Here is a 25,307-nt window from a genome sequence, read left to right on the forward strand (position 1 = left end):
AGCATATTGCAATGGTCATTGCTAGTGTCCAACTGACACAGCTTGGTCTAAAATTCAGCACAATTTTCCTGCTATTTATACGGTGCAGTATTCATATATTGCTTACAGAAGTTCACAACACAACAAGCAGCACTCTGCTTGCACCCACAGCTAAAATGATTTGAAAACAACAATAAAATGAAATAAAATTAAACTGTAAAAACACAGCACTTCACCTTGCTGCTTTTCTCAGTTTGATGACTGACTAGAAAAGCTGTCACTTGAGTCCACTGTCTATAGCTGGCCGTGCACTACGCACTAAAGAATAACAGTGTACAGAGTGTGCGTACAGAGCCATGTGCTCCATGCAGTGAAGGAGGATTGCAAGTGCTGCGCAGCTAGTTGGTCCCATCTGTGGTCCATGCAAAGCCCTGGAGTGATAAAGAGAAAAAAATGATATAACAAGGACAAAATTTACTGCATAGAGTGCCCAAAAAACACAAGATAGAAGTTGTTTGCATGATTTGAATAATTAGTTCTCACTTTTGATTAATTCATGCAGTGTGCCAACTTGAGCATGCATAGAGCATGCTCAGTTCAGAGCAGGGTCGGACTGGGAACAAATTTCGGCCCTGGCATTTTTCCTCTGGACCAGCCCACTATTGGCCCGACGAATCCACCCCCAAACACGCACACCCACCCGTCCATACCGAACCCCCAATGAACAAATACTATACACCTAAACACCATGAACACACACCTAAATAAACACTTTCACTGTCATTTCACCTTGATCATAGTACAAATCGCAGACCAGGCGCCACGAGGAGGCGTCCTGATAACATTAAAGGCAATTACATATTTTGACAAAATTACAAGTTTAAATGACTATATATATATATATATATATATATATATAAAACATCATGAGGTTTATGTCACAGAAATCCTACTTTACAATCACACTGCAAAAATCACACTGTTAAATTATTTCCTTTTGCATTTATAATAAACATTTGTATTTATTTAGTGTTGGGAAAGTGTAGTGACACGGACCCACAACAGGGGGCGTAAGTGAACGGACAATGGATGAGCCAAAAGTATAACACTTTACTGTTGTGAAATGTGCACAATGAAATACAGACAATTGTAGATTTTGTAATACAGCCAAATATACAAAGGTGACGTGTGGGCAGGCTCGAGGATAGAAGACGTCTGTCCAGAGAAGAGCCGGATCCCACACAATTTCCACTGCCACTGGAGTATACTGGAGCCGCCAAGTCCCGAGTCCCCAGGTGGCCACCGTCTCCAGCTGTCAGATCTGGTACTGCTGGCAGGAAGCAAAGACAGTTAATGGTGGGTGTGTGTGTACACACCCAGTAGAACAGTCAGCAAACAGTTCTTCAGGTGGGAATAACACCTCCACCTCAAACACAGTACAACAACATGCAGCGCCTGATGACTTATCCTAGTTTGGTGTGAGGAGCGAAGTCCGTCGTCTCCCTCATGATCCCCAAACCCCAGCCTCCAGCTGCAGATAATACTCAGGTACGCCTGCAAAGAATCCAGACAATTGTGTGCGTTTGGCACCAGAAAACGGCTGAGAGTTTACCTAGAAGGTACGACGATATCTCGGCAGCGAGGTGGTGATGCTGTCCGGCTTTTATGGGGTTGATGATGATGATGAGTGGCACCTGCCACTTCCGGCTGCTCCCTGGAGGCGGCTGCGCCTTCTCGTGCCTGAAGCCCGCACTTCAGGCAGGGCGCCCTCTGGTGGTGGGCCAGCAGTACCTCCTCTTCAGCGGCCCACACAACAATTTAGTGTTTGTTTTTCTGGTTGAAATAAGATATAAATAATCTACCAGACTTAAAAAAATATATAAGTTTCCATGTTATTTTATTTGTCTAAAAATAAATGTCTGAGGTTCCTTATGTTAAACAAGAAATTATCTAATCTGAAATAACAGGTGGTTTTAATACAGATGAAAGGTTTCTAAAGAACCATTTATTGATTTATTTACCTATTTTAATTACAAGTGTTCTAAACTTTTTTTTAACAGTAATCAGAAATTAACAAATTTACAAATGATTTACAATGATTTTTCTTCAGAAAACTGCTCTATAAATGACCAGTCCTGTCACACTTTAATGTTTTGTACAGATCAGTGGTTTCTGCCACGAGTGTTCCGTGTTTTGGCCCGACGCGTCGTTCCTATTGGACAATGCGAAGGTACGTCACAGCTCAGAGTGTCGAAAGTTGGCGTACCTCATCTCGACAGAACACCGGCTCTGTGGTATGCAGGAGATCACTTGACCGAGGGTCTATACGTTCAAATAATAATTAAAAAAAATACTGTCATCACTCTTCACTCTTAGTAAGTCTCTTACGAGGTCTGTGAGAAAATTAACGGACCTTATTATTTTTTTCAAAAACTATATGGATTTGAATCACGTGTGATTACATCAGACATGCTTGAACCCTCAAGGGGCATGTGAGAGTTTTTTCACGCCTGTCGGTTACGTCATTCGCCTGTGGGCAGTCTTTGAGTGAGGAGTGGCCCACCCTCTCGTCAATTTTTTCATTGTTTAGGAATGGCTCAGAGACTGCTGCTTTGTTTGATAAACATTTTTTCAAAAACTGTAAGGCACAACTGAGTGAACACCATTCGATAAATTCAGCTGGTTTTCGGTGAAAAGTTTAACAGCTGATGAGAGATTTTTGAGTTTTACTGTCGCAGTAAGGACGGCCCATGGCGCCTGACGTCGTCTCGCTGTTTCAAGCTGAAAACTTCCTAATTTCAGGCTCTGTGGACCCAAGACGTTGTGAGATAACAGAGAACTTTCAGAAGAATTCAGGATGAGGAGTTTATCCAGACATTCCACTGTTAAAGGAGATTTTGTAATGAAAGAACGTGCGGGCAGATTCGCATGTTGGGCCAGACCCGACTGCGGGGGGTCGCGACAGGAAAAACACCTCCATTGGAAACCTTAACGGACAAGTTGGAACATGCCCAGCTGTTAAACAATTTCTCAGATACTCACTTGTTGAAAGCCATCAAAAGCCGCCTGAATTTTACAAATGGTTTTCAACACGGAGGTGTTTTTCCTGTGGCGGCGCAAACAGATTTGGGGCGTCGTCACGGACCCGACTCGGCAATTCGTCTGCACGTTCTTTTATTACAAAATCTCCTTTAACAGTGGAATGTCCGCATAAACTCCTCATGCCGGCCTCTTCTGAAACTTTTCTGTTCTCTGACGACGTCCTGGGTGAACAGAGCTTTAAATTAGGATGTTTTCAGCTCGAAACAGCCAGACGGACGCCACCTTCGACCGCGCAGCGCCGATCCGCTTTGTGGGCTGTGCTTAAAGTGAAAGAAACTCCACAATCTCTCATCAGCCGTTAAACTTTACACCGAAAACCAGCTGAATTTCTCGAATAGTGTCCACACGATATCCCTCACCGGTCCTGGAAAAATTTGATAAAGCAACGCACGCCGTCTCCCTGCAGCTTCTCAGACAAAGAGATTCCGACGGGGGGGGAGTCCACACCTCACTCAAAGCCTGCCCACAGACGAATGACGTCACCGACAGGCATGACAAAACTCACGCATGCGCACGGGGGTTCAAGCTTGTCTGACGTAAAAACATATGAATCAAATCCATTTATTTTTTGAAAAAATAAAAAGGACCACTTTTTTTTATCACAGGCCTCATACAACGGTGTAGCGTAAATACACGAGCTTTCCAGGAGCGCACGTCTCCTCTGGTGCACACTTTTTTTTGGGGGGGGGCGACCCTGCCCCCTGTGATAAACTCATCGCCTCCTTAATGGTTTTTTTTTTTTTTTTCTGGCGCCGGGTCTGACAAAACGGAAGGCAAAGCACACAGACGGCAAAAAAGCTTTTGTGTCTCCAAAGTGTGAGTGAGAGAGAGAGAGAGAGAGGGGTAATGTGTAACCACTGCTAGGATTCACACAGCAGCAAATTAAGGAGCTGAAGTCCGTAGCTGTTGCATTTAAAGAGTAACAAAAGTAAAGCACAGTTAATTAATATAAAAGAAATGATTCCAACCTTGTAATAGAAGAGCGAAGTCCAGAAGTCCAGGCGCCGAGGACTCAATCCATTCACAGGGGCGGGAGCGGCCTGCCTGCTCGTCCTGCAATCTGATTGGCCACACTGTATGCTTCTCCATTGTCATTGGCTGTTGGTCATGTCAATCATTGTGCTCGATGTAAGTCTCCGTTGTGTGATCAAACGGAAACAAAACTGAAACCTAGAATAAGACTGCGCCGTGTATGAAACACTACAGAACTTTTATTTTGACACAAATTCAGGAAGTGGCTCTGCAGCTGCGCCGATTAAATGCTGTAGCTTCACCGATCACGGACTTCCTTGTGTTGACAGCAGTCCGCGGCTCGAGAACGCTGTATATTTCCATAATCTCTATAAATATGGGAGGGCCGGCCCACGCACGCCTAAACGTGCAGCGGCCCACCGGGCAAATGCCAAAAATCACAGATTATCAGTCCGAGCCTGGTTCAGAGTAACACTGAGCAGCAGATGTTGTTATTGCGTGTTGCAGTACGTGGTTCATAGCAAACACAGAAATATCTGTATCAGCGACAGAATTGTTCAGGAAGGTATGTGCATGTAGATGTTTAATGACTGTCTTGGCCAGATGTTGTACCAAAATAATTTTATCATTTATGAATCAAACCACAGGAATAAATTATATAACATGCTCACAAAATGGTTTTTGTAATGCCGAAATAGAGCCTTGCTATTTGATTAGCAGTTTGTATATCACATGATATGGATTATTGGTACCATTTGCCATTGTGTTCCATTTTCCCTGCAATTTTAGTTTATATTTAGTGTGTATTTTTTGTACTATACCTTTTGTGCTATTGCATGCCGCGACCACCACGCACACTCACACTAGTGTCAACGGCACTTATCTTAAAAACAAACATGGCAGGGTTTGTTTTATCGATGGTGCTTACTCTTGTAACACACACACACACACACACACACACACACACACACACACACACACAAAGAGATTGAGTACGCTGTAAGCCATCTGGAGGAATTTGCAGTATTTGCGGGGACGTCTCTAACTGAAGTACATGCTCTGTTGGATTAAGAGCTCTAAAAATTTCTGTTGTGATTTTTCACTGGATTGAAGAAAGCAGATGGGAGCCTGTACACGAAGAAGTCAATGCATGGCATCAGGTACGGATTACATCGTCAGGACGGTTAGGTGTTATATAAAAGAAATAATGAATGTTTTTTCATTCAGGCAATGGAAAGATTATTTCATGCGGTGAAAAATGAAACTTGTCATTCAACTTGGGTCTGCCGTGTTGAATGAAACATGCACATCTTTCACCTCATGAAATATTCTTACCATTGTATTCATAAAATTTCATTATTACAAAAAGACAGGAGGCAGAGCTGGAGGTGGCAGAGCTGAAGATGTTGAGATTCTCTTTGGGAGTAACAAGAATGGACAAGATTAGGAATGAACATATCAGAGGGACAGCTCAGGTGGGATGGTTTGGAGACAAAGTCAGAGAGGCGAGATTGAGATGGTTTGGACATGTGCAGAGGAGGGACCCAGGGTATATAGGGAGAAGGATGCTGAAGATGGAGCCACCAGGCAGGAGGAGAAGAGGGAGGCCAAAGAGGAGGTTTATGGATGTGTTGAAGGAGGACATGCAGGTGGTTGGTCTGACAGAGGAAGATACAGAGGACAGGGTGAGATTGAAACGATTGACCTGCTGTGGCGACCCCTAACGGGAACAGCCGAAAGACAAAGAAGAAGTATTATATACAATGCCCCCCCCCCCCTTTTTTTTTCTCTATGTGCACTCTGCCAGTGGGTATGGAATCACTTGTGCAGCTTGAAAGTCATGTCCTTTCGAGCCCCCCCGAATGATTGGTTGACTGACTGCATTTATTCATTTATTTATTTAATTTTACTACACTCCTTGAGGGTTTCAATAACAGTTGCATGCATCTTAACCTCACACAAATTCTGTGTGGAAATCTGGTGGACTTTGGAAAGGGTGACAGTGCCTTAGCTCTGTATCATGCAAATCGGTAGAGAGAGAGTGTGTCTGTGTGTGTGGGTGGGTGCACCCCTGTGTGCCACAGAATACAGTGGCGACGTTTACATGGCGTTAATATTTGGGATGAGGTCAATATTCCGGTTTCTGAATCATTAGGAATAACCCGTTTACATGCTTAAGCAGACAGAGTTACTCCTGTATACATGGTCACTGGTATCATTTGGAATATCCCCATCTAAACAGCGACGCATGTCTTCCACCGGTGCTTGATTTAGTCTTGCGTTCATGCAAATCCGGCTTCGCGTAACTTTTCGGCCACCATCTTGTAAATGTCGCTATCTTGGTACTTTCTACTGTCAATAAAAGACATTATATTCACGTCTTTCATGATATTAATGTTGTGAAAGTGTAGTGACACGGACCCACAACAGGGGGCGCAAATGAACGGTCAATAGATGAGCCAAAATATAACAATTTAATGTTGTGAAGGTGCACAACGAATACACAGACAATCTCAGAATATGATTACAGTCAATCCACAAAGGTGACGTGTGGGCAGGCTCGAGGATAGAAGACGTCTGTCCTGAGAAGAGCCGGAACCACACGATTTCCGCCGCCACCGAACCTGGTGAATACTGGAGCCGCCAAGTCCCGAATTCCCAGGTGATCACCGTCCCCGACTGTCGGATCTGGTACTGCTGGCGAGGAACAAAGACAGTCAAGTGTGGGTGTGTGTACACCCAGTAACAATAACGGTGGGAATGCCACCTCCCCCTGCTGATGAATTTACAGTGATCCCTCAGAGGAAAAGAGTGCCGTCCTGCACTCACTCAGCCTCCACAGGAAGAGGGACCGGTACTCCTGCAAACACTCACAATATACAGCTTATAAGTAAACACAAATGGCTGAGGATATTACCTCCATTGAAGTACGATATCTCGGCGATGAGGTGGAGATGACGTCTGGGTTTTATGGCGTGGGATGATGAAGAATGAGTGACAGCTGTCAGGACATAATGAGTAACAGCTGTCACTCCCGGCTGTGTCCGTGGCGGCAGCGCCCTCTCGTGCCTGAAGCCCGCACTTCAGGCAGGGCGCCCTCTGGTGGTGGGCCAGCAGTACCTCTTCTTCTGGCGGCCCACACAACAACTAATGAGGTACTTGGTTTCCTCCTCGCTCCAAAAGTGTGGTGCTGTGCTGCCGCGTCTGGATTTCCCCATGCTTGTTTACCTCTGCTTCTGTGGTGTGTGGTGGGTTGCATGCGCTGCATACAAGTAGTTGCCATACTTAAAAGACCAAGATTCCTTGCAGATAGGACATGCGCAGAACACAAAATAATGTTCCTTTTTATGGGGATATTCCGATGCGTGTTTATATGACCTGATATTTGGGTTAGAAAAGGAGTAACCCAGGGGTCATATTCGGGTTTTTAAAAACCGGAATATGAGCATATTCGGGTTTTTGCGGGTGTTTACCTGACCGTGCACAACCGGGTTATTGCTAATATTCCGGTTATGAAAGGGTTGTGAAAGGGTTATTGGCTACATGTAAACGTAGTTAATGATGTGCAAATCCTCTTCAACCTATATTCAATTGAATACACCACAAAGACAAGACATTTAATGTTCAAGCTGATACACTTTATTGTTTTTGTATAAATAGTTGCTCGTTTTGAAATGGATGCCTGCAACACATTTCAAAAAAGCTGGGACAGTGGTATGTTTACCACTGTGTTACATCACCTTTCCTTCTAACAACTCTCAATAAGCATTTGGGAACTGAGAACACAAATTGTTGAAGCTTTGTAGGTGGAATTCTTTCCCATTCTTGCTCGATGTACGACTTCAGTTGTTCAACAGTCCGGGGTCTCCGTTGTCATATTTTGCGCTTCATAATGCGCCACACATTTTCAATGGTCTGGACTGCAGACAGGCCAGTCTAATACCCACACTATTTTACTACGAAGCCATGCTGTTGTAACACGTGCAGAATGTGGCTTGGCACCGTCTTGCTGAAATAAGCAGGGACGTCCCTGAAAAAGATGTTGCTTGGATGGCAGCATGTGTTGCTCCAAAACCTGGATGTACCTTTCAGCATTGATGGTGCCATCACAGATTTGTAAGTTGCCCATGCTATGCCCACTAAGACACCCCATACATCACAGATGCTGGCTTTTGAACTTTTTGCGTTGGTAACAATCTGGATGGTCTTTTTCCTCCTTTTATACTCAGTCATGAGTGTCTTCAGTTCCCAAACACTTAAGTGTTGTTAGAAGGAAAGGTGAGGTAACACAGTGGTAAACATACCACTGTCCCAGTTTTCTGAAACATGTCGCAGGCATCCATTTCAAAATGAGCAAATATTTGCACAAAAACAATAACATTTATCAGTTTGAACATTAAATATCTTGTCTTTGTGGTTTATTCAGTTGAATATAGGTTGAAGAGGATTTGCAAATCATTGTATTCTGTTTTTATTTACATTTTACACAATCTCCCAACTTCATTGGAATTGGGCTTGTAGTTGGTTTATTTCATGTCATGCCCAGAGCATACCCATGGCAGATTAAGTGATTAAATACAACCACTTTGCATCCTGCACCTTACTTTACAATCAAATTATACACCCCTAAATCGAAAAACTTAGTTAGACATGCCCTAAATGCAAATGCTCTATGTGCTTTAGACCATGCGCCATAGTTTGCCAAGATTGGGCCCCAGGAGTGTTAAAATGATACTTTAAGACAGGGAACACAACTCAACTTCTGAAGATCCCCATGCCTGGCATGTTTTCCAACTCTTCCTGCTCCACCCACTGCTAATGCTCTAAGTCAGGTGTGCTTTGCCAGTCAAAAACTAGATGTAACTAATCAGCTGTGATTGCAGCAGGCTGTGTCACGATTCAGCAACTGCACACTTCTAAGGCTGTAATTGTGGCCAATGTGTGCACCCTTCTTTATCCTGAAAACAAAGGACACAACAGGTGTATCCTTCACGGCCCAAATACTCCAATTAATCATTGGCTCAGGCACCAGAAGAGGCTGGACACAAATGCTAGACTCTGACTCAGGCACTAGGTGTTCAAAGAGGTTTAGTCGGGTCACAGGCAGGATTCGGTACACAAGCAGGCAGTCAATAATCAGCAACGGTAACAAGTACATCAGGCAAGGTCTGGTCCAAAAAACAGGTAGGTGGTCAAAAACACAGCAGGCAATCAGAACTTGGACACAAAACTCAGAAGGAAGGCTGGAAGCGAAGGCGGTAAAGCACAATGATCTGGTATGGAGAGCAGGCAGGGCCGGACTAAAATAGAGGGAGTGATTAAAGCAAATCAAACTCAGGTGTGGGGGACAAGCAGGGTAAGGGTGTGGCAAACAAAGGGAACAGACACACCCCAAACCATGATAGATAGATAGATAGATAGATAGATAAAATACAAAAAAAGACACTTTGGAAAATAAGTCATGCTTATTACCAAGAGCCCATCACAGTTCAGCAAGAATCAAGCCGAATTAGGTGGAATGCCAAAAGAAAACAGAATTCGTGCCACATCTGGGAGGGAATAAGCTTGGGACTCCGGCAAGGGCTGTCGCATCTCCTCCTCTCTCCTCTATCTCTGCTCCAACCTTCAAAGTCCCTACTTCACCAGGCTGTGAATTCTTCAAACTGTATTGGATTACTCATGGAATTGATCAGCTGGTCTCTGAACGCTATTGACACCGTTTTTTCTACAAGAAGATCAGGGCCGGGGGACCCTTAGTGCCCGGATGGAACTTACCCTACGGGCTATGTTCTTGACGCCTGGGAGAGTTGGCAGGTCGCATGCTTTGCGTCTTTCTCTGTGGAGGACACCGAGGATGTATTCATATTTGGATTAATAGTAGGAGGGCTGGTATTTATTGGCTTGTGTGCTGCCCTGACCTACCGAAAGATTGGCAAGATGGCTGCAGCCAAAACCATGACCCCTCGCTTGTCCGTCATGATTAATGATTTGGGCAAGGCGATGCATTCTCAGACTGCATTAACCCTTGAACTCAGATGCAAATTGGACAACATCTCGGAGCAAATGCATGCCTTGCAGGAGAAGGTGAAGATTTCAGAGGCAGGGGAATTTTCATAATTAGGATTTGGTTTGTTCATGTGAAGCTGGAAAAGTGTTTTTTACTGCTCAGCCACAAACATGGCAGGCTTATCAGCCTCTCAAGGATAAAATGCCCATTGTTTTTCCTCCAGAAGAATTTCTACGGCCTTGGGAAGATTGGCTGCCTCTTTATCTCTCTTACTCCAGTACACAAGGACAGACAGACTCACACATGGACAAAGACTGACGCATGCTCCACTTTCCCTCCTACCTCCCCTCCTGCCCCCCATCACACACTCCATCCCGGCCACCGCTCACGCCACCCCTTTCCCCTCTGGGGGCTGCACGGTTTTAGCTGTGGCAGGTCCCCATTCCCCCCAAGCTAGCGGCGGCGCGACTCCTGTTGCAGCGGCTACCACACACTCAAATCGCCTCAATTTGGAAAACGGACTGTTTCAAGTTTAGTGCACATAAACATTGTCAAATGTATATGTGTTGTCTTAATTCTGATGTATGCCATTACTACGGTAAACAAGTAATAATTGTGGATTAATTGCTGTTTGTCTGTGGAAATCTGAGTGTGGACATAATCTCGTTGTTGTTGCACTTGTAATGACAATGACAATAAATCTCATCCATCCATCCATCCATCCAATAAGAATTGCGGGAGACAGCTGTCCGAATACCCACCTCGACTGATTCGTGCACATGCCATGCACACGAGCCTCTGAACGCAGTACAAATGTAGGTGGAACACCTTAGCATTACCTAGACAGCTGCCAGAATGCAGTGAGAATATGACGAATGCACTTACATTGCCGTACGAGTGAGGTCCAATTTCAGGTGAAGGAAATATAATCCAGCAGCACTTGAGGTGCGCTCGTGCCATGTTTAGGCACAGTAGGGACATTTGGCCATGATTCAAAATGGCGGATCATTTCGAATGCTCCTTGAACACGAACAGAATGCTTCGAATATATGTGGACATCTGAAAATAATATAATGTTAAATTATTATATATAACAAATAATGTTTCACAATATAGGGGTAGCCACAGGAATCTGTCCAACTGTTTAGACTGCTCTCAGAATGCTGTCTGACATCCTCAAATGCATCTTGACACTTCTGGAATGTGGGCAGAACTTTCATTTGGAAGGCATTTGCCCTGATTTGGCCTCTAGTATAAAGGGGGTATAAAGTAGGGCTGCACAATATGACCTAAAATTCATATTGTGGTATAAATTGAATCCTTTCACGATAACAGTATATGTTGCAATATAAACCTAAGTGTAAAAATTAATATGCATATGTCGCGGGTATGGATTTTTTTTTAAAGATATTTCGGTGTACCTTGGTAAACACTAGTACAGTTCCACCTTAGATTTGGAATGTATAATAGAAGATATACCTTACTGAATTTTCATATCAATACCATATACAATATGACTATGATTTCACACAAAGTGCAGCAACAGTAAAAATTAAACATTCTTAAACAAAACAGTAATAATACCAGACTCATTTTGCACTCATCATAAGGTTAGTATACTGTGCCCTCTAAAAGTATTGGAACACTTGGAATTTCACACATTTTAATTTGTTTATGTCATTTTAAATACAAGGAAAACAAAAAATAAAGAATACAAATTTCTAAAATTATCTTCCTCAAACTCAAACTGAAAGCAAATCTCTAAAACCTGATAAAACCTGTAAATAATAATCAGTTTTATTACCAGTTTTCTTTAGACAAGTCAGGGGATGGAAACATGATAAGTGATAAGAATGATAAATGATAAGAATGGTGACAAAGGTCAGTTTCACTTTGTACAGGGGTCAAAAGTTAAAGTTGCTCCATTAATTTTTCTCTAGCTGTATTTGTGCTGAATTTGATGCTTGTATCACCATTTGAAGGGTTGTTTCAGTTATCTGCTGCACTAATAGGCCAACAGAGAACCAGCTGTTGTCTGTTAGCTTAAACATGTTTACATTCTTATACAGCTAACAGACAGACATGGCAACCTGAATTAAAGGAGAAATGCTGCTTTTAACAACCTGGACCTCATTTCTGACATAAAATACATTTACTGACCAATATAAGCTTGGTGAAGTCCATAGTTCAAACGACGTTTTCAGTTCAAATCTGAAGCAAACATTTTTCTTTTTCTACTAAGGTGGATTAGAACTTTTTGTGTTACACAGCATAAACTACTGGACAGAAGGAACCTAGGAGTCAATGTGACTCACTGATTTGAAAATGCAGCTCTTTCAAACAGACATGTGGTGCCGTGACATGTCAGTCATCAAATCAGATTTCAGGGGAGTCCAGTGAAACCCCAGCCTCCACTCTAGCTCTGCCCATGCCAGGAAGTGCTCAACATTTCCTGTTTCACTGTGACTGAGAATTCAGCACTTCCTGTTTGAGTGTGAGCTTGCCACTGAGTTCCCGCGAGACTGAGTTCCCGTGGCCACGATAGCGGACTCCGGTACGATGGGTTCCAGTGGATCCGACAGCTCGGTTTTGACTTCATTTTCATGCACCCGGGACAAGGCATCTGACCTCTGGTTCTTGGTCCCGGGGCGGTAGGTGATCCGGAAGTCAAAACGGCCGAAGAACAGTGACCAGCGGGCTTGCCTGGGGTTCAGTCGCCTGGCGGTCCTGATATACTCCAGGTTCCGGTGGTCAGTAAAAACCGTGAATGGCACTGACGCTCCCTCCAGCAGATGTCGCCACTCCTCAAGAGCCTCTTTCACCGCTAGGAGTTCTCGATTGCCCACGTCATAGTTCCGTTCTGCTGGGGTCAACCTGTGGGAGAAATAGGCACACGGGTGAAGGACCTTATTGGTCTCTCCGCTCTGGCATAGCACGGCTCCTATCCCTGAGTCAGAGGTGTCCACTTCAACCACAAACTGGCGACTGGGATCGGGCTGCACCAAGACGGGTGCAGTCGAGAAGCGCTGTTTCAACTCCCTGAACGCGGCATCGCACCGATCCGACCAGGTGAAGGGAACCTTTGGTGAGGTCAGGGCTGTCAGGGGGCTAACTACCTGACTATACCCCTTGATGAACCTCCTGTAAAAATTTGCGAAGCCAAGGAACTGTTGCAGCTTCCTACGGCTCGTAGGTTGGGGCCAGTCTCTCACCGCCGCGACTTTGGCCGGATCCGGGGCGACGGAGTTGGAGGAGATGATAAACCCCAGGAAGGACAAAGAGGTGCGGTGAAACTCACACTTCTCGCCCTTCACAAACAGCCGGTTCTCCAACAACCGCTGCAGGACCTGACGTACATGCCGTACATGAGTCTCAGGGTCTGGAGAAAAAATGAGTATATCGTCCAGATATACGAAGACGAATCGGTGCAGGAAGTCCCGCAAGACGTCGTTTACCAAAGCTTGGAACGTCGCGGGGGCGTTAGTGAGGCCGAACGGCATGACCAGGTACTCAAAATGACCTAACGGGGTGTTGAATGCCGTCTTCCACTCGTCTCCCTTCCGGACCCGAACTAGGTGATATGCGTTCCTAAGATCCAGCTTTGTGAATATTTTGGCTCCATGCAGGGGGGTGAACACCGAATCTAACAAAGGCAACAGGTATCGGTTGCGAACCGTGATCTCGTTCAGCCCCTGATAATCAATACATGGACGAAGTCCGCCATCTTTCTTGCCCACAAAAAAGAAACCTGCTCCCATTGGGGAGGTGGAGTTCCAGATCAGCCCGGCAGCTAAGGAGTCCCGGATGTAGGTCTCCATCGATTCGCGCTCAGGTCGTGAGAGGTTGTACAGCCTGCTGGACGGGAACTCCACGCCTGGAATCAAATCGATGGCACAATCGTACGGACGGTGTGGGGGAAGGGTGAGTGCCAGATCCTTGCTGAAAACGTCAGCAAGATCGTGGTACTCAACCGGCACCGCCGACAGATTGGGAGGGACTTTGACCTGCTCCTTAGCCTGGGAACCGGGAGGGACCGAGGATCCTAAGCACACCCGATGGCAGGTCTCGCTCCACTGAACCACCACCCCGGATGGCCAATCAATCCGGGGATTGTGTTTTAACATCCACGGGAACCCCAGAATCACACGGGAGGTAGAGGGAGTCACAAAAAACTCTATCTCCTCCCGATGATTCCCTGACACCACCAGAGTTACTGGTACTGTCCTGTGTGTGATTAAAGGGAGTAGGGTGCCATCTAGTGCTCGCACCTGCAATGGCAAAGGAAGCACCACCAGAGGGAGCCCTACCTCCCTGGCCCATCTTCTGTCTAGCAGATTCCCTTCTGACCCTGTGTCTACCATTGCTGGGGCCTGAAGGGTTAAATCCCCGCTAAGGATTGTAACTGGGAGTCGTGTGGAAATATGTGTATGTCCCACGTGAATTTCTTGGCCCACCCTAAGCCCAGTTTCTAGGGGCGGGCGTTGGTGTTTAACCGTTCGGGGCAGTCTCTCAATTGATGCTCAATTGAGCCGCAAACAAAACACACCCCGCGGGGAAGCCTCCTCTGTCTATTTGGTGGTCTGAATGTGGCCCTGCTCGTGTCCATAGCTTCATCAGCAGGGGGAGCTGTAGCCACACGGGGCGTAGAGGCCATGGAGCGTGGGAAGGGCGGACCTTTTTCGGACCCGGAAGGAAGAGGGACGGCGCGTACCCAGCCACGCCCCTCGTCTCGTTCCCGACGGCGTTCCTCCAACCGATTGTCTAACTGTATAACGAGGTCGATAAGCCCATCTAATTCCCACGGTTCGTCCTTGGCCAACAGGTGCTCCTTCAGGACCGACGACAGTCCGTTTATGAAGGTGGCGCGGGGCGCAGCGTTATTCCAGCCGGACCTCGCAGCCGCAATGCGGAAGTCGACTGCATAAGCGGCTGCGCTCCGGTGTCCCTGTCTCATTGACAGCAGCACAGTTGAAGCGGTCTCTCCCCTGTTAGGGTGATCAAACACGGTCTTAAACTCCCTCACAAACCCAGTGTACGTATGAAGGAGCCGTGAATTTTGCTCCCAAAGCGCCGTAGCCCAAGCGCGTGACTCTCCTCAAAGCAGATTAATCACATAAGCTACTTTACTAGCATCAGACACGTACATGACGGGACGTTGTGCAAAGACGAGCGAACACTGCATAAGAAAGTCCACGCACACAACCTCCATACGGCTCTGGGGGGCTTATGTATGCTTCAGGGGATGGTGGGAGGGGTTGTTGAACGACCAGTGGAACATTTATATCCTGCACAGGGTCGGCAGGAGGAGGAGCTGCAGCAGCGCTCGCTGCCACCTGTGTGGAGAGAGCCTCCACCCTGCGGTTCAGGAGGATGTTTTGCTCGGTCATCTGATCCAACCGAGCTGTAAAGGTGGTGAGGATGTGCTGCAACTCACCAATCACGCGTCCTGCAGACGCCTATGCACCCTGCTCTCCCATTGGCTGTCCAACAGATGGGTGACGCCCCTCGGAGTCCATGACGCTGGCCGAGATATCCTGTTGTGAAAGTGTAGTGACACGGACCCACAACAGGGGGCGCAAATGAACGGACAATAGGAGAAGTTAAATTTGAACACTTTACTGTTGTGAATGCCACAACTACACACAGCAGATTATAGAATGAATACAAGGTCAATTAATAAAGGTGTCGTGTGGGCAGGCTCGACGATAGGAGACGTCCATCTGGAGAAGAACCGGAACCACACGATTTCCTCCGCCACCGAACCAGGAGGATACTGGAGCCGCCAGGTCCCGAGTTCCCGAGGTGGCCACCGTCTCTGCGTGTCGGATCTGGTACTGCTGGCGAAGAGCAAACACAGTCAGGTGTGGGTGTGTGTGCACCCCGTAACAAGGATGGTGGTTATTCCACCTCCACCTCTAATCACACGCTCGTGCAGCTCCTGTCTAATTACTTATCTGGCGGAATGCAGAGCGAAGCAGTCGCAGCATACGCCGGTCCTTCAGGAAGACAGCTGCAAACAATGTATCCACAAACAACGTTTAGGAATTCTCAGGCTGAGAGTGTTACCTCCTTGGAAGAACGATATCTCGGCGACATGGTGGAGGTGTCGTCCTGCTTTTATGCGGGGTGAGGCGCAGATGATTGGTGACAGCTGTCATAGCCGATGAGTGACAGCTGTCAACCCGGCCACTCTTGGAAGGTGGCAGCGCCCTCCAGTGCCTAAAGCCCGCACTTCAGACAGGGCGCCCTCTGGTGGTGGGCCAGCAGTACCTCCTCTTCTGGCAGCCCACACAACATTGTTATTTATAAATCAAAACCATAAGTCAGCACTGCTTTATTTTCCAAGACCTCCGCCTGACTGGAGTGTTATGCTTGGTTCAGCTTGCTTCTGTGCTGGAAGCCATGTATGTAGTAAACAAGAGCTTCAAGCAGGGGGCAAGATGTTCAAAGACAGAAGTGTGGGCTCATTGTTTGGGTCTGTTGTCACTTTTGATGCTACCAGAAGCGATTCTGGTGTTAAAACTCAAATTCAGTTTATTAGTAGTTGCAAATGTACCAGAGACAATACTGAAATTTATCGGTTATCTGTAACTTCTGATACATTTTTGGATGGTTTATTGTTTTATCTTTATTAAAGATAACTTTTCTGTTATCGAAGTTAATTTTTTGGTTATCTGTGCCCACCACTGATTTATGGTCAGCGGCTGAAGTTCCATCTCTTGAACACTAGATGGCACACCCGCTCTGAATACATGAAGCACTTTCAGGACGGTCACTTACTCTTTTACAGAACTCAGCACTAAACAACCAAAACATTTTATAAAAAATACTTAATTTACTCATATTTGAAGTCAATCTGGATAAATTGATGTTGCCTGGCTGATTTTGTCTTTCTGCTATGGTTAAAAAAAAAAACCCATTGCATTATTTAACATGGCGCTTTCTCACATGTTTGATTCAGGTTGCAACGGACCCTCCACCTTCCCCCAGTGTGTCGGCTGAAATAAATAAACAACGGCTTTGCAAATATCAGCAACAGAACAGGCGTCTCACAAACTTACATGAACAGCAGTAACAGTCACTTCAGCTGAGAACACCCCTCTCCGCCACAGCAAACTGGTTCACACACACACACACACACACACACACACACACACACACACACACACACACACACACACACACACACACACAGCCGCTTCTCAGAGGAGTTTTCCTGGATCAAAAAACTCTGCGGCTGTTATCGAGATTAGTCGGTGGAGTCCAAATCTCTACTGTCGGCCAAAATTATACCATGTACTGGATAAACCGGATAAACCCTCCAAACCGCGCAGGCCTAGTAAAGTATAAAGTATAAATAAGTTGGGTGGCATGGTGGATAAGTGGTTATTACTGTTGCCTCACTGCAAGAAGGTCATGAAATCACTTCCTACCTGGTCCTTTCTGTGTGGAGTTTGCATGGTCTCCCCGTGTTTGCGTGGGTTCCCTCCAGGTGCTCCAGCTTCCTCCCACTTAAGACATGCAGGTTAGATGAATTGGTGACTCTAATTTGACCGTTGGTGTGCGTGCGAGTGTGAATGTTTTTGTCTGTATGTACGAGGTCTGTCCATAAAGTATCGTACCTTTTTATTTTTTTCAAAAACTATATGGATTTCATTCATATGTTTTTACGTCAGACATGCTTGAACCCTCGTGCGCATGCGTGAGTTTTTCCACGCCTGTCGGTGACGTTATTCGCCTGTGAGCACTCCTTGTGGAAGGAGTGGTCCCGCCCCCTCGTCGGATTTTCATTGTCTGGAAATGGCGGAATGAAAAGGACTTTTTTCCATCAGAATTTTTTCAGAAGCTGTTAGAGACTGGCACCTGGAAACCATTCGAAAAATTTATCTGGCTTTCAGTGAAACTTTTACGGGCTTCACAGAGAATAAGGACTTTAACTACAGGTTTAAGGACCCCTTTAAAGGACAGTCAGTGCGCCGCGCTGCGAGCTGCGACGATGCGGCACAAACCACTGGATCATTTCTAAGCTGATGGCTCTGTGGATACGAGACCGTCGTGTGCTCTTTCTCTGGTTATCACAAGACCTGGACATCAGCCATTTTCCGGCAGATTTCACTTTTAACAAGAGATTTTGTCATGGAAAGCCGCGCGGAGGCTTCGCGCGTCACGACTGATTCGCTGATGAAGCGAGACAAAGGAACACCTCCGTTTCGGAGTGTTAGAGGACAAGTTGGGACATGTCCAGCTCTCCACAAGTTCTTTTATACTCACTCGACTGGTAAGCACTGAAAGCCGAGATAGACATGTCCCAACTTGTTAAAAGTGAAATCTGCCGGAAAATGGCTGATGTCCAGGTCTTGTGATAACCAGAGAAAGAGCACACGACGGTCTCGTATCCACAGAGCCATCAGCTTAGAAATGATCCAGTGGTTTGTGCCGCATCGTCGCAGCTCGCAGCGCGGCGCACCGACCGTCCTTTAAAGGGGTCCTTAAACCTGTAGTTAAAGTCCTTATTCTCTGTGAAGCCCGTAAAAGTTTCACTGAAAGCCAGATAAATTTTTCGAATGGTTTCCAGGTGCCAGTCTCTAACAGCTTCTGAAAAAATTCTGATGGAAAAAAAGTCCTTTTCATTCCGCCATTTCCAGACAATGAAAATCCGACGAGGGGGCGGGACCACTCCTTCCACAAGGCATGCTCACAGGCGAATGACGTCACCGACAGGCGTTGAAAAACTCACGCATGCGCACGAGGGTTCAAGCATGTCTGACGTAAAAACATATGAATGAAATCCATATAGTTTTTGAAAAAAATAAAAAGGTACGATACTTTATGGACATACCTCGTATGTGGCCTTGCAATAGACTGGCGTTCTGTCTAGGACGTACCCCCTCACGCCCTATTACTGGTGGGATAGGCTCCAGCTCCCCTGTGATCCTTGATTGGAGTAAGCGAGTATAGAAAATGAATAAATAAGTACTGAAAAATGATTACAAAACTACGTTATGCTTAACACTTGAAGTTGTCAAGGTTGCCAGGGGATTAGGGTGAGCAAACATAATGATGCAACAGCAAAACGCTCGGTGGACAAGAACATTTCATTTCAGAATGGATTATTATGGCATCTGCTGTGTTTGAAGGGCTGTAATCTGAAGCGTTTCCTGGGATGCAGCACTTAAATTGTGCAGATCATGAAATAGGGCACAGTCATGGAAAACATGCAGTGCAGGTCCACTCCAACAGCTGAGCTGCTGACAACTGTTCTTGGAGTTAAAAAATCAGTGTTGCAAATGTTGACTCTGAAATATTATCATGCCATTCATCATGCCATACAGCGATGTGTTGTGAAGTATTTTTCTGTTTTACCTCTTTTCTTCTCTGTGTCCCCACTTTTTTGCAACAGGACACAGCTGAATTTCACAGTTGCTATAGATTTCACTGCATCCAATGGTAAGTAGTACTTCCGCTGCTTGGTACATGAAGTATATAGCTTTCTTCTTTATTAATATCAATATTATGTGGCTTCCAGGCTTACATCAGCCAAAAAACAAGGCTCTCTCAGCTGAATATCCACAGGTGAATATCCACAACTGAGCCGTAACCGATTGGTTACAACTCAGTTGTCTTACAGAACTAATAGTGCTTTGTTTATTTCAGGCATGACTATATTAGGCAAAAAGGCAGAAACAAAAACAAGTGGTATGGATTTCTTAAATATCGTTTACCTTTAAATGGACTGCATTTATATAGCACTTTTCCATCCGCTTTACACATCAATGCCTCACATTCACCCCGATGTCAGGCTGCTGCCATACAAGGCGACACTACACATCGGGAGCAACTAGGAGATTAAGGATCTTGCCCAAGGGCCCTTAGTGATTTTCCGGTCAGGCTGGGATTTGAACCGAGGATCCTCTGGACTCAAGCCCAATGCTTAACCTCTCAACCATCACCTCCCCCACCTTTCTGGGTGTAAGATAGCTACATTGTGGGGATATGATTTAGAATTTGGTTCATTCATTCTGCAGCAAGACAATGATTCAAACAATTCTATTTTGGTCAGTTTGATTGATCACTTTAAAAAGTTATACGTTGGATTCTGTAAAATGCAACCCATAAACACTTGCTGAACAATTCCTGGATTGTGGTACTGTTGGACTGTAAATCAGTGCAGTAACAGCAAATCCCCATGTAAGACCATAGAGAGTTGAGACACATGAATTTCCAGACGTAAACGACTGTGACATAAGTACAAACTCAACCATCAGATGAATGACTTATCCTCAGAAATTGGAATCTGACTATCTATGTGGAAATACTGAGGAGCTCCTGTAAAAATAGGGATTTTTTTTTTATTCCAAATGACTAATATCATAGCACAAGCAGGGATTGAGCCCTGAACCACTTGCATTTCAAGCAAATGGACTACCCACTAAGCCACTTAAAACCTGTGACTTTCTGTGGGAGAATACTAAATTCTGTGGCTCTGGATCATAGAAAAATTAAATTTGAAGATTTATGATTTGGATGCAGAGATTATAAACTTGGGGTTTGGACACTGGAGAAATAGGAACTTGCCATGGGTTTGTGTTGATTGTGAGTTTCAGAGTTGGGCTGGATTTCCACATACAGGGTGGGCCAAGAAACTGGAAAGTTACAGGAATCCTGAAAAACTAGATACCATGCAAAACAAGATCTTCTACACAATAGGTTAAAACCTTAAAATACAACCCCAATTCCAATGAAGTTGGGACATTGTGTGAAATGTAAACTGATAGACTTTTTTGTTTTGTGCAAATATTTGCTCATTTTGAAATGGATGCCTGCAACATGTTTCAAAAAAGTTGGGACTGGGCAACAAAAAACTGGGAAAGTTGATGAATGCTCAAAGAACACCTGATTGGAAACAGGTGAATGTCATGACTGGGTATAAAAGGCGCATCCCCAAAAGGTTCAGCTGTTCACAAGCAAAGATGGGGTAAGGATCACCACTATGTGAACAAATGCATGAAAAAATAGTCCAATAGTTTAAGAACAATGTTTCTCAATGTTCAGTTGCAAGGAATTTAGGGATTCCATTATCTACAGTCCATAATATCATCATAAGATTCAGAGACTCTGGAGAACTTTCTACATGTAAGCAGCAAGGCCAAAAACCAACATTGAATGCCCGTGACCATTGATCCCTCAGGCGGCACTGCATTAAAAACCAACATCATTGTGTAAAGGATCTTACCGCGTGGGCTCAGGAACACTTCAGAAAACCATTGTCAGTTAACACAGTTCGTCGCTACATCTACAAGTGCAAGTTAAAACTCTACCATGCAAAGTGAAAGCCATACATCAGCAACATCCAGAAACGCTGCCGCCTTCTCTGGGCCTGAGCTCATTTGAAATGGACAGACGCAAAGTGGAAAAGAGTGCTGTGGTCTGATGAGTCTGCATTTTAAATTGTTTTTGGAAATCATGGACGTCGTGAACTCCGGACAAAGGCAAAAAAAAAAAACATCCATATTGTTACCAGTGCAAAGTTCAAAAGCCAGCATCTGTGATGGTATGGGGGTGTGTTAGTGCCCATTGCATGGGCAACTTACATATCTGTGACGGCACCATCAGTGCTGCAAGGTACATCCAGGTTTTGGAGCAACACATGCTGCCGTCCAAGCAACGTGTTTCTCAGGGATGTCTCTGCTTCTTTCAGCAAGACAATGCCAAGCCACATCCTGCACGTGTTACAACAGCATGGCTTCGTAGTAAAAGAGTGCGGGTAGTAGACTGGCCTGCCTGCAGTCCAGACCTGTCGCCCATTGAAAATGTGTGGCACATTATTAAGTGCAAAATATGACAACGGAGACCCCGGACTGTTGAACAACTGAAGTCGTACATCAAGCAAGAATGGGAAAGAATTCCACTTACAAAGCTTCAACACTTAGTGTCCTCAGTTCCCAAAGGCTTATTGAGTGTTGTTAGAAGGAAAGGGGATGTAACACAGTGGTAAACATACCAGCTTTTTGAAACGTGTTGCAGCATCCATTTCAAAATGAGCAAATATTTGCACAAAAACAATAAAGTTTATCAGTTTGAACATTAAATATCTTGTCTTTATGGTGTATTCAATTGAATATAGGATGAAGAGGATCTGCAAATTATTGTATTCTGTTTTTATTTACATTTTATACAACATCCCAACTTCATTGGAATAGGGGTTGTAAATAATGTCTTTGCAAATATTATACGTTGCTGTCTTGGCTTTACGGTGTTCAGCGACAGAACTGCTAAGTGCAGAAAACACTCAGGTGTCTCACATGAACACTATTGTCTCAGTGAGAGACATGTCTCAGCTCAGAACACCCCGCCCCTCCCCTCCCCTCTGCACTCTGCTGCAAAGGTTCAGATGCTTCACAGAAGAGTTTTCCTGGATCGAAAAACTCGGGTGTTATCGCGGTTAGTCGGTGGAGTCCAAATCTTTACCGTAGGCCAAATTCATGCCATGTATCAGTTAAACTGGATATATTGTGCAGCCCCACATTCATATCTTCCTTCAGTTTTAAAAGTCTCACTGTCTCAGTGGAGATCACTGCCAGGAAGAAAGTCGTCCTTGATCAGTCCTGTTCTGACTGTCTCTGTTTTGAGCCTTTTCAGTGCTTAGAATGACAGCTTCACCAATGCTGTAGCAGCTGGAACAGTCTCGCCTCGTAGTCTTGTCTACCTCTTGTTATGTGTCGACGCGGGTTGAGGAGCGGACCAGAAAGCGGTTCCAACAACAAAAACAATTTATTGAGTCACCCTCTGGTGCTAAACAAAGTGTAGAAACTAAAACAGCGTCATTCTGGTGGAGTGAAGGCTGGCACGCTCTCCAGCGCCCAAAAGGATCGAAGCCCGGCGCTTCTGGACTCACTGTTACCGCCAAACACCCCCCAGGTGGACACGACAAACCAACTCTCTGCGAAGGATAGAAGAGGTGAGGTAAGTCAGCAGTTACAACCAATATCCTTCAAAAGACACACACCATCAGCAACACATTCAGGTCTGTATTTTAAGCTTTATGCAAATGAGCAGCTTCTCACAACAGGTGGAGGATCACTTGTCCGCACGCCACAGCAGTGAGAAGCGAGCTGCACAGTTCTCATCACGATTCAAATCTACTGCGTAACAAAATACCAAGTTACTATCAACAAGTAGTCAAACAATTAATCACCTCTGATGTGTGCTGACAGCATGTGTCCCTCACCCTTCCTGCTTCACAGGCTCGATGTGTCAAACCCAGGCGCGGTCCTCAGCGTCTCACAAACGAACATCACAAGGTCGAGTTCCCGGCAATTCTGCTTGAATCACACATGGCTTAAATGCAGAACGCCATCCAATTATCTGCTTCAGCTGAAAGTCTTTAAGGTTGCATGTGAGCACCATCCACAGGTGCTGCACATAATGTTGATGAGGGTGAAGGACTCTTCTGTCAGCACCTTCTCCACAGACAAATCAGTTTTCATACCACCTGGAGAGCAAAGAAAAGAAAAGAACAGCAAAATGTCCAGCCACACTCCCCCAACACACAACACCTCTACAGCAACAAATGGAGTTGCACTGAGCTCCTTTTTAATGTAATTTCTAATTACATCACTGACTGCTTCGATTAAATCATTCTGTATTCTGTTTGACAAGCCAGAAAATACAGTTGATGTCTCCAAATGTCTTGCTCGCCTGTCGTCTCTCTCGACAAAGCATGTAAGAGTTCAACATAGTTGCCACGATTGGCAATGAAATGTCAGCTGCTGTTTGGCAAGGAAGCAGGTGGCATTGGTGAGATACTTTAGAATCTCTCAGTTGTCCTTTAGTTTAGCATTGTGGATGCTGATGTTGAGTCTTCACTGTTCGTCCAAAGCCAAGTCAATCCTGGACATCCCAAACATTTTAGTGCGATCTGGCTTTGACCGCTCGTGTTTGATGAGACGTCTTTGCAAATTTTTCAGGTCACAGTATCCCATCTGAGTCCAGACATTGTCACATGTTGAGAAAAGAAGGCAGGAAAAGCAGAAAATGCAGTTTCTTATTGGACATCTCTCTCTCTCTCTCTCTCTCTCTCTCTCTCTCTCTCTATATATATATATATATATATATATATATATATATATATATATATATATATATATATATATATATATATAGTGTAACCTTCAGCACTACAAAATATAAAACACCAGGAACAGAACTGAAACTGTCCATCAATAACTTTATGTCTGTGAGGACTAAAAGTCTTTTTTGAAAATGTTAGGAGCAGATTGTTTTTGATTAAAAGAAGCTTCTCTGCATTATCAGCTGTGAGCCTGTTTCTGTTTTTATCTACAAATAGCAAAGTACCCGTCCTTCGGACGGTGAAAAAAGAGTGCACTAATCGGAGTCACTGACCCGGGAAAGTGTGCAGCAGTATACTCAGACAACGTATTAGCTTCCAAAAGAAAGCTTTCAAAGTGTTTTGAAGTAGCAACTATAATAGACACACTGAGCCCTTATTTAAGAAGGTTAAACTTCATCTTTTTAAGTCCTAATAATTATGAAATGACTGACTCTGTAGTGTAATGAAAATGGATGTAACTTTTATTTTTTTGCTGATTATGTTATGAAGTTGTCAATAAAATCTATCACACCAGGTGGCAGTAAAAAACATTTGCAGCAGTAACAGCGCCACCTAGTGTATATTGAAGTATGATAGGAATGACATTATAATAAATTATGAGAATGCATGAAATTCAAGGTAAGACTGGAAAGAAAGTATAATAAAAACATGCTGACATTTGTTTGCAATGACTAAGAAGCAATGCTTTCACAAAACTATACTGTTTTTATGCATTTTTTGGGGCCCTGTCTGAGCGCTATATTCTGCATCAAAACAGGGCCTGTAGCACCCGAAGCATAATAGCTGGCACAAATGTGATGGCAGATTTGGAATCTGTGGATATTTTTGCCCTAGAAAACATCTTCAGATAATTTTCAATGACCTACCTTGATGAAATACGAATTAAAAAAAGCACTGCTCAGTGAGAATGCATTGAATGTCATACATGGAAGCTGGACAGATTCATACTTGCTAGACGAAAACGCCATATGGCAGAAATTGGCGGTATATCACAGATCGGCGGTTCTAATTAACCACAAAATGTGGCCAATTAAGGGGATTTGTGAAAAAGACATGATATGCATCCGTAACTACAGAGGCTATGGGAAGATAGAAAGCGTAGAGATGATGTGTGAG

General features: G+C 44.7%; 1 protein-coding gene across 1 annotated transcript in view; it reads left to right on the forward strand.

Moving 5' to 3' along the window:
* The window catches only part of LOC117512201 (copine-9-like), a 524,667-nt gene that overhangs the window by 419,687 nt on the left and 79,673 nt on the right, over positions 1–25,307 (forward strand). The window contains exon 15 of the mRNA XM_034172192.1: positions 19,461–19,507. Within this exon, the coding sequence (XP_034028083.1) occupies positions 19,461–19,507 (47 nt within the window). The remainder of the gene's footprint in view (positions 1–19,460; positions 19,508–25,307) is intronic.

The sequence above is a fragment of the Thalassophryne amazonica genome, chromosome 6 (assembly GCF_902500255.1).
Source record: "Thalassophryne amazonica chromosome 6, fThaAma1.1, whole genome shotgun sequence".
In the NCBI taxonomy this organism is placed as follows: Eukaryota; Metazoa; Chordata; class Actinopteri; order Batrachoidiformes; family Batrachoididae; genus Thalassophryne; species Thalassophryne amazonica.